This window comes from Sitophilus oryzae, unplaced genomic scaffold (genome assembly GCF_002938485.1).
Source record: "Sitophilus oryzae breed Bouriz unplaced genomic scaffold, Soryzae_2.0 scaffold_576_pilon_pilon, whole genome shotgun sequence".
NCBI lineage: Eukaryota > Metazoa > Arthropoda > Insecta > Coleoptera > Curculionidae > Sitophilus > Sitophilus oryzae.
Window position 1 is genome coordinate 1,130,627 of NW_022147169.1, and position 14,223 is coordinate 1,144,849.

The 14,223-nt window shown below is 33.0% G+C and overlaps 1 protein-coding gene across 5 annotated transcripts in view; it reads right to left on the bottom strand.

Annotated features, from left to right (window-relative positions):
* The window catches only part of LOC115887500, a 35,618-nt gene that overhangs the window by 6,617 nt on the left and 14,778 nt on the right, over nucleotides 1-14,223 (bottom strand). Inside the window, exon 2 of one of the 5 annotated variants that reach the window (XM_030906961.1) lies at nucleotides 4,177-4,846. The exons of 2 other annotated variants lie outside the window; for them this stretch is intronic. In XM_030906961.1, the coding sequence (XP_030762821.1) occupies nucleotides 4,305-4,846 (542 nt within the window). In that variant the 3' untranslated portion in view covers nucleotides 4,177-4,304. Of the gene's footprint in view, nucleotides 1-4,176; nucleotides 4,847-10,184; nucleotides 10,839-14,223 lie in introns of those variants that run through there. 2 more of the 5 variants (XM_030906963.1, XM_030906960.1) reach the window with 2 other exon arrangements.

Below are 14,223 nucleotides of genomic sequence, written 5' to 3' on the forward strand. Positions count from 1 at the left end.
GGGGATTTAGGAATGTCAATTCTTTTTCGAATCTACCCAACTGATCTTTTTTACGCCTCGGCGAATTTTAAGTATCCTCGCAATTCTTGCATTTCTATAGCTATCTCGTAGTGTTCTCCAGGTAAGCTTACAGAATTCAGCTAAAACAAAGATTTGAATACATTCGATGTATTTTTTTCAATATATGTCAAAAAAATCCCACTATAATTGGACTGGTTTGGTTACCCACAAAAGAGAAAAAATTCCGACAAAATCTTTGAATAAAAGATTAAGTAAGGAGTAACGTAAATAGTATCTCTAAATTTTTACAATAACATTCGATACATAAATTATTTTTCTCCGTAAAGTTCTTTATTTCTACATCCATTTACGTTCCTAGTCGAAGATCGTTTAAATATTATTCCGGTCTGTTTACGATTTAAGTTCAACGCGCACTGAGTTGGTATCTATTATTTCGTATATTTTTCATTTTATTGATTTTATGGAAAGCACTGTTCATTAAAATGTTGTATCCTATGTTATAGGGCTTGTTTCCCTCTACAATTTTCTGTCTCACAATGTACCGTTTGTGTTCAGGAAGAGTTCATAGTTTCATAGTTGTCGATTTTCGAAAGAAATCAGTACATGCATATTATTTCGTATATTTTTCATTTTATTGATTTTATGGAAAACACTGTTCATTAAAATGTTGTATCCTATGTTATAGGGCTTGTTTATCTCTACAATTTTCTGTCTCACAATGTACCGTTTGTGTCCAGGAAGAGTTCATAGTTTCATAGTTGTCGATTTTCGAAAGAAATCAGTACATGCATATTAGTTCGTATATTTTTCATTTTATTGATTTTATGGAAAGCACTGTTCATTAAAATGTTGTATCCCATGTTATAGGGCTTGTTTTTCTCTACAATTTTCTGTCTCACAATGTACCGTTTGTGTCCAGGAAGAGTTCATAGTTTCATAGTTGTCGATTTTCGAAAGAAATCAGTACATGCATATTAGTTCGTATATTTTTCATTTTATTGATTTTATGGAAAGCACTGTTCATTAAAATGTTGTATCCTATGTTATAGGGCTTGTTTCTCTCTACAATTTTCTGTCTCACAATGTACCGTTTGTGTCCAGGAAGAGTTCATAGTTTCATAGTTGTCGATTTTCGAAAGAAATCAGTACATGCATATTATTTCGTATATTTTTCATTTTATTGATTTTATGGAAAACACTGTTCATTAAAATGTTGTATCCTATGTTATAGGGCTTGTTTATCTCTACAATTTTCTGTCTCACAATCTACCGTTTGTGTCCAGGAAGAGTTCATAGTTTCATAGTTTTCGATTTTCGAAAGAAATCAGTACATGCATATTAGTTCGTATATTTTTCATTTTATTGATTTTATGGAAAGCACTGTTCATTAAAATGTTGTATCCTATGTTATAGGGCTTGTTTCTCTCTACAATTTTCTGTCTCACAATGTACCGTTTGTGTCCAGGAAGAGTTCATAGTTTCATAGTTGTCGATTTTCGAAAGAAATCAGTACATGCATATTAGTTCGTATATTTTTCATTTTATTGATTTTATGGAAAACACTGTTCATTAAAATGTTGTATCCTATGTTATAGGGCTTGTTTCTCTCTACAATTTTCTGTCTCACAATGTACCGTTTGTGTCCAGGAAGAGTTCATAGTTTCATAGTTGTCGATTTTCGAAAGAAATCAGTACATGCATATTAGATCGTATATTTTTCATTTTATTGATTTTATGGAAAGCACTGTTCATTAAAATGTTGTATCCTATGTTATAGGGCTTGTTTTCCTCTACAATTTTCTGTCTCACAATGTACCATTTGTGTCCAGGAAGAGTTCATAGTTTCATAATTGTCGATTTTCGAAAGAAATCAGTACATGCATATTAGTTCGTATATTTTTCATTTTGTTGATTTTATGGAAAGCACTGTTCATTAAAATGTTGTATTCTATGTTATAGGGCTTGTTTCTCTCTACAATTTTCTGTCTCACAAAGTACCGTTTGTGTCCAGGAAGAGTTCATAGTTTCATAGTTGTCGATTTTCGAAAGAAATCAGTACATGCATATTAGTTCGTATATTTTTCATTTTATTGATTTTATGGAAAGCACTGTTCATAAAAATGTTGTATCCTATGTTATAGGGCTTGTTTCCCTCTACAATTTTCTGTCTCACAATGTACCGTTTGTGTCCAGGAAGAATTCATAGTTTCATAGTTGTCGATTTTCGAAAGAAATCAGTACATGCATATTAGTTCGTATATTTTTCATTTTATTGATTATATGGAAAGCACTGTTCATTAAAATGTTGTATCCTATGTTATAGGGCTTGTTTCTCTCTACAATTTTCTGTCTCACAATGTACCGTTTGTGTCCAGGAAGAGTTCATAGTTTCATAGTTGTCGATTTTCGAAAGAAATCAGTACATGCATATTATTTCGTATATTTTTCATTTCATTGATTTTATGGAAAGCACTGTTCATTAAAATGTTGATCCTATGTTATAGGGCTTGTTTCTCTCTACAATTTTCTGTCTCACAATGTACCGTTTGTGTCCAGGAAGAGTTCATAGTTTCATAGTTGTCGATTTTCGAAAGAAATCAGTACATGCATATTATATCGTATATTTTTCATTTTATTGATTTTATGGAAAGCACTGTTCATTAAAATGTTGTATCCTATGTTATAGGGCTTGTTTCTCTCTACAATTTTCTGTCTCACAATGTACCGTTTGTGTCCAGGAAGAGTTCATAGTTTCATAGTTGTCGATTTTCGAAAGAAATCAGTACATGCATATTATATCGTATATTTTTCATTTTATTGATTTTATGGAAAGCACTGTTCATTAAAATATCGTATCCTATGTTATAGGGCTTGTTTCTCTCTACAATTTTCTGTCTCACAATGTACCGTTTGTGTCCAGGAAGAGTTCATAGTTTCATAGTTGTCGATTTTCGAAAGAAATCAGTACATGCATATTATATCGTATATTTTTCATTTTATTGATTTTATGGAAAGCACTGTTCATTAAAATGTTGTATCCTATGTTATAGGGCTTGTTTCTCTCTACAATTTTCTGTCTCACAATGTACCGTTTGTGTCCAGGAAGAGTTCATAGTTTCATAGTTGTCGATTTTCGAAAGAAATCAGGACATGCATGTCTACTGGCCGGTCCACTTAACTAAGAGCTATCGACGGTTTTAGCAACGACTATCGTAGATATACTCGTATTAGTCTGGTTCACATGTACCATAATATTATTATAACATTTTATTACATGTAACCAGAAATCATGCGTGTGGTTTAAAATAAATAAAGGAACAACTGAATACTTGGGCGACCTTTATATTAGAACTTCCACACACCAAATACTTTCTACGAGTATTACACACCCATTTTTACGAGTATTTAAAAAGTCCAACGAAAAAAAAAAATAGAAATATAATTGCACAAACTTGAAATTAACTTTTCACTGAACACACTTGCATCCTTGGCTATATAAAAGCGATCGATAAAAGAGTAGTTAATACAATTTTTAAAATAAAAAACGCAAAAAAAACAAGCGTCGTTACACAATGGAAATAATATTATGACAATATGATGACAATGAAAAGTTGGTTAGCAAAATAAAACACATCACTACAATACACCCAAAACACTTTTACTTTTACACTGGACGCGCGTTTCGCTAACCAGTTTTAATCATCTGCTGATGATGCTAACATGGTCAGCGAAACGCGCGTCCAGTGTTTTATTTTGCTCTGTAACACCAAAAGTTTCAACCTCCAACTGTAATAAAAGTTGGTTTCCATAACAATGTATAATTTGTACTTTCTAAACTGTATAAAATTGTGATTATTTTGGAAATACATGCAGCTTTTAGCGCGTATGCGCAAAGTAAGTTTGAAAGTGGCATGTCGTGATGTTGGAGACATCGCTTTTAATGCTAATCGTGGCGTCTATGGCGTTTATGCCTCTACGTAAGTATATATGATCTAGGGACAAAACAGCCTGTGTTAAAAGGTTAGGTCTTGATGGTAAACTTTAATACTTTTTCTTTAAAATGTTTGTAACAGGCCCTCGCGGTTGCAGTGGGGTATACCACCTGGATTAAAACCACCTCTTAGTAAATGCAATACAAAACAACATAACTGCAAAATTATTTAATATATTTTTAACGATAACTACAAAAGAAGAAAAAACAAAACTGAAAATTAATTCGTTCTTAAAATTAATTTTGTTAAATTATGTGAAAAGTAGTGTTATCATACATAGCAGTTCACGACTCATTCTGGCTTTAAATGTATTTCAGAACTTAAAATTAGGCTTTGGTCAGAGATTACTTCTAGTGGTGCAGGATTTATTAATGATGCTTCAGCGTCTGTCACAATTTGGAAGATCTTCTGCTTGGTGGTCAGCTGCAACGACGGTGGAAACGTTTTCACCGTTGCGACAATCGAAGAAAAAAACGCTTCCAGAGGATCTACGCTTGACTGCTGCGTTACCGGTGGCTCATAGTTAAATGGCAGGTATTCCTGCACTGGTGGCTGCTGTACATATTCACGTGTTCGATTCAATCCGCTACTTCGAAGTGACGACGTTTGGAAACTTGAAACGCTTTTCGTTGAATCAACAGTTCGTTCGTTCTCGTCATAAGGATCAGATGCGTTCAATTCTACTCTCAAATGGGGATTTAGGAATGTCAATTCTTTTCCGAATTTAACCCTTCTGTTAATTTTCATGCCTTGGCGAGTTTTAATTGTCCTCGCAATTCTGGTCTTTCTATAGCTGTCTCGTAGTTTTCTCCAAGCAAGCTTACAGAATTCAGCTAAAACAAAGATTTGAATACATTCGAGGTATTTTTTTCAGGAATGCAATATATGTCAAAAAAATTCCCACTATAATTGGTATGGTTTGGTTACCCACAAAAAAAGAAAAAAATCCGACAAAATCTTTGAATAAAAGATTAAGTAAGGAGTAACGTAAATGGTATCTTTAAATTTTCACAATAACATTCGATACATAAATTATTTTTTTCCGTAAAGTTCTTTATTTCTACATCCATTTACGTTGATAGTCGAAGGTCGTTTAAATATTATTCCGGTCTGTTTACGATTTCAAGCTCAACGCGCACTGAATTGGTACCGGCCGGTCCACTTAACTAAGAGCTATCGACGGTTTTAGCAGCGACTATCGTAGATATTATTAGTCTGGTTCACATGTACAGGGTGGGTCAAATTCGACGCTTTTAAATGGAAACACCCTTTTCTGTAGGAGATAGACAAAAACTAATATGGTGTCTGGAGCTTAATTTTTGTCAAAAACAAGATGGTGCAAACCGCATATCGATATCTGTTACCGTTTCGGAGTTACGGGGTGTTTTTCAAAAATATGCATTTTTAACAAATCGCTATAACTTTTTTGCTATGGAAAATGTTGTATTTTTATAAAAACATTTCCAAAGCGCCTTTTTACGTAGAATTTAATGGTTTAAGTATAATTTTTTTAAAATTAATAATTTAAGAATTATCAACCAAAAATTTGATTTTTTATATGGGACACCCTGTATATTTTTACTTTATTGAAAAGGATTTAAAATTACCTTTCCGAAAATATAACACACTTGATATTTTGCTCGATTCCTCTTCGAGATATAGAGTATATAAAAATTCGCCCCCTTTAAATAAGTAGGCTTTGAACGGCACCGGCTGTAATGCAAAAAAATTCTAGCTGTGAGCATCAATTAAAACGAAAATAATATTTGCTATGAGAGATGCAGAATTTTATAACAATTTAAAATATATTTAACCAACATCAACACATTTAAACTATATCTAATAACAATAAAAATAAGTAGCAAACCAATATATGAGATTTTGCCACAGGTGTTCGACATATGGACCGTTTTCTGTTATGGGCAGACGGGGCAGTTTTTGAACATTTCTCGCGGTATTCATTAACTCAGTGGGGGTGAAAGATGCCCTCTCATAACTGCTAAGTATTTTTAATTCTTGTCTAGATTATACGGAAGAATAAGGAACCTTTATTCCGCAAATATATCCATAGGATTAGATCCATGGGTACTAAGTCAGGCGGCCTCGACGGCCAACGGCTGAGATCTTGGTTAGCTATCCAATTATTCTTGAAATTGGCTGCAAAAATTGGCTGATAACTTCAGCGTTCAGAGACGATGCGTCGTCTTGCTGGAAAAATATGTTTTCGAGTTTCATTAAAGGCATATCATCAATAAGGGGTTCAAAGCCTACTAGTTAAAAGTGGCGAGCTTTTAAAAATTCTGTATTTCGAAGGGGATTATAACAAAATATCAAGTGTGCTATATTCTTGAAAAGGTAATTTTAAATTCTCTTCGGTTAATTAAAAATATATAGGGTGTCCCAAATAAAAAATCAATTTTTCTGTTGATAACTCTTAAATTATTAATTTTAAAAAAATTATACTTAAACCATTAAATTCTACGTAAAAAGGTGCTTTGGATATGTCTTCATAGAAATACAAAATTTTCCATAGCAAAAAAGTTACAGCGATTTGTTAAAAATGCACATTTTTGAAAAACACCCAGTAACTCCGAAACGGTAACAGATATTGATGTGCGGATTTCACCATCATGTTTTTGATGAAAATTGAGCTCCAGACACCGATATTAGTTTTCGTCTATCTTTTATAGGAAAGGGTGTTTCCATTTAAAAGCGTCGAATTTGACCCACCCTGTACAATTTTTAGTAAAATTTTTCAATATTCTCCGAAAATTACGAATGTGGTATCATAATTTGATTCGTATTGTCACCTAGAAAGTTTAAGGAAAAGTCCGAAAAGGTGCTAAAAAAATTACTAAAGTTATTAACAATTAAGTGAAAAAAATAGAGCTTTTTTTTAATATCTCGAAAAATATTGAAGATTTTCGAAATTTGAAAAAAAAATTCAAAAAGATGAAGAAATTTACTAAAAAAAAGTTCTAGCTCCCGGAACTGTAGCTCAAATACTTATATTTTTTACAGAGCCCTGAAAACAGAGCTAAAAACGGGTAGTTTTCGTTTCCGCGCGCGTTGCGTCACTTTAAGACAACTTAAAAAATTATTTAACCATATTATAGAGCTAGAAGGTTGGCCTCTACAGGCTGAATTTTTTTACGATGGTCGCAGTCGCCTTTGCTGACCGATCCGGTCTGATTCAGTGAGCGGGGTTACATTTATTTCTATGTAAAGTGAAATTCGTCGATAGCTCTTAAGTCGGCTGACCGGTACCAATTCAGTGCGCGTTCACCTTTAAGGAAAATGCGCACTGAATCGACTCCGGCCGGTCCACACAGCAAAGAGCTCTCGACAGGTTTTGGTATACAAATAAATGTAACCCCGCGCAGTGAATCAGAACAACAAGCACTGAAAAAAATTCTTTCTTTCTTATGTCCCTTAGGTGTTGTTAAGGAGGTGAGTTTTGTTGATGTAAACAGTAACTGTTTATATATTTATAATTAATTTATTTTTGTTTCCCAAATTTTTGATTAAAAGAAAATATATAAAAGTAGGCTGTGCCGGTCAAGCTTAATCACGTGACTAAAAGTGTATATGGTATGAACTGTGTATGAACATATATTTATTTGATCAAAATACAACACAGCATGTATTCAAATCAAATTGTTATACAGGGTGTCATTGAAATGGTGTAAAAAAAACGGGGGGTGATAGTACTCCTAAAAATAGTAAAAAAAGTTCCTATAAGTATAGGGCGGAAAATGCATATTAAGGGAGTTAGGGGCACTGAAAGGGTGAATTTAAAAAAACGCTTGTTTTAAAATTGTAGGATTAAAAAACGAGATAAAATTTCGAAAAAAAAATCCTCTGCCATAAATTTTGACCCTAAATCAAATGGTGATACTGAAAAATTATTTGGAAAAGCGGAAAGGGTAGTATTAGCAAGGATAGGTTTTTTTTTCGTGAATAACTTTTTTGAGGTTATTTTTTAGCAATGTGGGTTCACTTTTTGAAAACTACGTACTTTTTCCTACAAAAAACGTACTCTTGTTGCACAACGCCCAGAGCGATGGTTTTCGAGAAAATTGAAGACAAAGAGTTTGTAGAATGTAGAATGTTTAGGAGGGGAGTTAATCACCGCGACCTTATAGATATATTGTGTGTTCCCCTTTCTTGAGTTATAACGAGTTATAACTCATCATACAGTCTCAGGGCTTTAAGAAAAGCCAGTATCTGAGACGGCTCCACAGAGGCCAGCTCTCCATCCTCGACATCAGACGTACCAAGGTTCATTGCACGAATGGTCGTCGTCTCGGCGCACTCAGTGATAAGGTGTTCTGGTGTTTCCCCATTTTCCCCACAAAATCTGCATTCGCCGTTGTTTCTCAGTTTCATCTTACTGAGGTGTTCGTTGAGGAGACAGTGTCCTGTTAGAAACCCCGTGACAATCCAAAGATTGTTTTTACTTAAATCAAGGAAAACTTTTGATTTTTCTCGGTCATAAGTTCTAAGGAACTTTTTCGAGTGTCCTTAGACCGTTGGAGGACACCCATTCCAAGTTACGGATGGAGTCTTCCAGATTCTTCAGTTCCGCTTTCAGTTGGTTCCCGTTTGGAAAACAGAACGGTTCTGGTCCAGTTAGTGGAGTGTTCGCTCCTTTTCTAGCTAGATCATTTGCTTTTTCATTGCCTTCTATCCCTTGGTGAGCAGGCACCCAGAGTAGGAGGACTTTATTTTCTTTGCCTAATTTGTTGAGCTTCTCCAGGCATTCTTTGACCAACTTCGAATTGATGGTTACTGAGTTGATCGCGTTAAGTGCTGCTTGACTATCAGATAGGATGGCAATTTCCTGTTTTCGATAGTTCCTATCTAAGATAAATTGTACGCATCTTTCCATAGCGCAAATTTCTGCCTGAAGGATACTGGGGTAGGTGCCCATTGGTTCGGAGTTCGGAGTATTCATTTTTCGGCCCAAATACTCCTATCCCTGTCCCTGCTTTAGTTTTGGAAGCATCCGTATACCACATGATGGTATGGTCTTTTATATGCTGAGTAAGCGTCTCTTTCTTCCAATCCTTTTTATTACTCAATACTACAGTGAGGTAGACAAAGAGTTTGCTCTGATGTGTTGCTAATTGGTTAATCAACATAAACTTATGAAAGTTATGGCGGTTCAAAAGTAACCAAGTAGTTATCAAATATGTATTATCAAAAATGATTTTTAAAACATCTTATTGCTTTAAAAAACGAAATAATCCAATTACCAAAATTCCGTATTAAAATAATGCATTCCTTAATTCATTCATAGTAAATGTTCAAAGTGACCACCATTCATTTCAATGTAGACATCTGATCTTCTTCACCACGATCTGCGTAGATACCCTGTGGAATATCTTTGGTGTTGTCCGAATTTGATTGGAACAGTCAATAATGCGTTGCCGTAGTTGCTTTTCATTAAGCGGCACTGAGCAAACCAAATTTCTTTAAAACCAAAAAAGTTTATTTCGTTTTTAAAGCAATAAGATGTTTTAAAAATCATGAAATTTTGATTTTCCAATTAATTATTTAATAACTACTTGGTTACTTTTGAACCGCCATAACTTTCATAAGTTTAGGTTGCTAAACTGGTTAGCAACCCATTAGAGCAATCTCTTTGCTTTCAATTTTCTCGAAAACCATCACTCTGGGCGATGTGCAACAAGAGTACCTTTTTTGTAGAAAAACGTATGTAGTTTTCAAAAAATGAACCCACGTTGCAAAAAAAGTATCATTTTAGTATCACCATTTGATTTAGGGTCAAAATTTATGGCAGAGGATTTTTTTTTCGAAATTTTATCTCGTTTTTTAATCCTACAATTTTAAAACAAGCGTTTTTTAAATTCACCCTTTCAGTGCCCCTAACTCCCTTAATATGCATTTTCCGCCCTATACTTATAGGAACTTTTCTTACTATTTTTAGGAGTACTATCACCCCCCGATTTTTTTACATCATTTCAATGACACCCTATATAAGTAACATAACTACATTGATACCGAGACGTGTGTTACATTGTGCCTAGAAGAAAACGAACATGCTGACTCTCTCATCAAAACAGGTGCAGGTTCGCAATTCATTCGATACTCTTAGTAAATAGAAGACAACATAACTACAAAATTATTTAATATTAAAAATATATTAAATAACGATAACTACAAAAGAAGAAAAAACAAAACTGAAAATTAATTCGTTCTTAAAACTAATTTTGTTAAATTATGTGAAGTAGTGTTATACATAGCAATTCACGACTCATTCTGGCTTTAAATGTATTTCAGAACTTAAAATTAAGCTTTGGTCAGAGATCACGTCTAGTGGTGCAGGATTTATTAATGATGCTTCAGCGTCTGTCACAATTTGGAAGATCTTCTGCTTGGTGGTCAGCTGCAAGGACGGTGGAAACGTTTTCACCGTGGCGGCAATCGAAGAAAAGAATGCATCCAGAGGATCTACGCTCGACTGCTGCGTTACCGGTTGCTCATAGTTAAATGGCAGGTATTCCTGCACTGGTGGCTGCGGTACATATTCACGTGTTCGATTCAACCCGCCACTTCGAAGTGACGACGTTTGGAAACTAGAAACGCTTTTCGTTGAATCAACAGTTGCGTATTCATCCTCATCATAAAGATCAGATGCGATCAATTCGCCTTTCAAATGGGGAGCTAGGAATGTCAATTCTGCTTCGAATCTGATCGGCCTGATATTTTTCACTCCTCGACGAATTTTAACTGTCCTCGCCTTTCTGGCTTTTCTATAATTATCTCGTAGTCTTGTCCAAGTTTCTCTACAGAAATCACCTAAAACAAAGATTTGAATGCAGTCGAGTTGTTTTTTCAAGAATTCGATAATATGTCAAAAAATCCCCACTATAATTCGTTGTAGGTTTGGTTTAAGACAGACACGCTTAAGACAGGTTTAGAGTTTAGGCTCGTTTGGTCACAGTCAGAGCTGCAACAAGTCAGTTTTAAAAAGACTTAAAGTTTAACTCATTCCTAAAATCAAAATGATTTAAATCTTAAGTCAAACTCAACATAAAGTTCAAATGATTTAAGTCTTAAGTCTTTGACTTAAATCATTTTATTTCAAGTCAAATCATTTTTGTAAAGACTTAAATAAATATAACGTATTTAAGTCGTTTTTATGACTTAAGTCTATATTTTTGACCTAAGTCACGATAATCTGCAACAGGGACGCGCCAAGTATTTTCGGCGCCGTCGTGCGAAATAAGAGTAGGCGCCTTTCTCCAATATTATAATATTAAGCCAAAATTTCCAATGACCAGCGGCGCGGCGCTCGACATTGGTGGATAATATATTTTCACCACTGGCGTTCATAGATAAAAGTATTACTTAAATTTTATGTTAATTTGTTGATAAGTTCCAAAAAATTGTTTTATTACTTTTTAAAGTCAGTGACCGCAGGCGCCTTTAGGGCTTTGGCGCCGTCGTGCGCTGCACGACCTTGCCCATATGGACGGCGCGTCCCTGATCTGCAAGTTAAGTCAGTAAAATGACTTAAATCAATATAATTAATTACCCTCAAGTCAAGACAACCAGAATTCAATTTTAAGTAGGTACCTATTTTTTAATGTTAACATACATTTTCTTATATTACCGATTGGGCGATTGGTCGATTTCCTTATATTAACTACATTATTAATTTATTGTTGGTACAAATGAGACTAAAACCACATAAAATAAAACAGTTAATTTTCAGAATAACTGCAAACACAAAAATATATATTTCTTATAAAATTTTACCGATTTTGTAGTACTTTATATTAGTAGTGGGAACTATCGAATGAATACTATCGAAACATTCGATAGTTGCAATTCATTCGAATAATTCGATAGTTTTAGTAAGAAAACATTCGTTGAAAACTATTCGAATAAAAATTATCGAATAGATCCGTCAGCTGCCTTGAAATATTGTATTCTAGTAATTCGGCAGCAAAAACCATTCATTTATAAAATTCATTCAATTATGAAATTCATTTATTCGTCAGGATCGATTATAATAAAATATTAACTGAATTTTAGTTGTCGCCCGGCAACGTAGGTTTCTTTCCGAGAAACCCGACAGCGGTCGGTGGCAATGCAATGAAAGAAGCCGGCATCTTCGATTTTTTGCGGAGTCAGATATAGATAAGGACACATTATTTTTTTTTATTGAGGTGCTAGTATTTACACAGAAAATACATTATGAAGGGCGCTGTTGCCATATTTTGGTATTAGTTGATATTAGCAAAGAATATTATTGTTTGGCTTTAGTTAGTTAGGGTTAGTATGTCTATATATTCTGCATTTTTTTATTAATATTCTGTTGTTACACTGCAATAATACTTGTTATTTTGGATGTAGGAAAATGATTTTTAATGTTTTTAGCAAAGACTGGTTTAATAAATAATAATAACAGTAATAATTTGTTATACCTATTAACAACAAAATTTAAAATCATTTAATATAAAAATTTTTTTTAAGTAGTAGCAAAATATAAACAACAAATTAGATGTCAAAATTATTTATATTAGATCCTATTTAAAAATAATATTGTCTCTAAATTTTTTGTGTGTAGCAACGTTGGTTTATTAAATAATAATAATTACAGAACTAATTTGTTATATTAACAACAAATTTTAAAATCATGAAATATAAACATTTATTAATTTTCTAAGCATGCAGTGTGATGGAAGGAAAATATAAATAAAAATTAGAAATCAAAATTATTTATATTAGGTGCTTTATATTACTATTTAAAAATTATATTTACTTTTACTGGCATTTACTTTAAAAAATAAATGAAATATTTCTTTGCAAAAAACTACATGTAAGAGAATTAGCATAAACAAAATACAAACATCGTTAACTTTTTTTTTTAAATTGGCACGTGTAAAACTTTCATTTTAATTTTCTCACCCCATAGTTTGAGTTCGATAACCATTTACTTAGCCACATTACTTAAATATGATTATTAAGTTCAACTAATTCATATTATTAAAACATCTAAAATACAAATATGTATTTTTAAAATTAATTGTAAGTTCATCTCATCTCTCTTAAAAATTGCTACTTCTCAAAATTTCCCATTAAAAAATAGACCATATACCATATAAAATTAAATAATTGAAAGATCGGACTACGGAAAACCACACAAATTTTCGGAAAAATTTTGACCACCTGCACATGCACACAATCGTCAATAAATAAAATTAAAAAATAACTATTATTTTAGTATGTTAACTAATTTAATAAACGCAAAAATAGCACAGTATTTATACGGCGAAGTTATAAAAATTTGGAAGAACTAATAATGCACTGACGCATACAAAAATCAAACGAATACTAAATTTCATTTATCAAAAGCATTCGATAGTCGTGGCTCAACGATAACCATTTAGTCGCACGGCGAGGTTGTCACATATGCTTTAGTATAGAAATGAATGAATGATTTTATTCGAATAAAACCATTCGATAGTTGAAATCATTCATTCATTAACCATTCGATAGTCTAATTCATTCGATAGTTCCCATCGCTACTTTATATACCTATATCCATTAGAGTTTAGACATGTTTAGATGTCATCGAATACATGTCTAACATGTCTGACACCCTGTATTTTTTTAAATAAATAACAGCAGATTCAAATGCTCTTTCAAACTATATTAGGGTTTCCTATACCTCTCCAACTCAGATTTTAAATAAAATGGCAATCAAGATGGCTGGTGTCGCCATGGCAATTTTCTAGTGACAGTAACTATTTTCAAAATCGACATTAGTTTTATCTATTATTATGTAGATTTATAACAGTTTACTTAAATTTACCCACAATAGTTTAATAAGTAAGTATTCATTATTTTATCAAAAAAATAAAGCAGAACGAAGTAATACGTGAATAGTGATTTTATTTTGTGAGGAAAATTACTTCTTAGCTTCAAGGGCTTATGCTTAAAGATATCCAAATATGAATCTTTCTGATAAGTATTCCTGTGAAAAACTACTTGTCCTATTTAATAGAGCTGGTAGTGTGGTTTATAAAAAATCTATTAGGCACAAACCTATCGTTGGAAGTGAAGAAAATTAATTTGCCATAATTGGTCCTTCTGAAAGAACTACTTCGTTTTTATTGATGGAATAATAAATATTATTTATTAAACTATTGTAGGTAAATTAAAAGTAAACTGG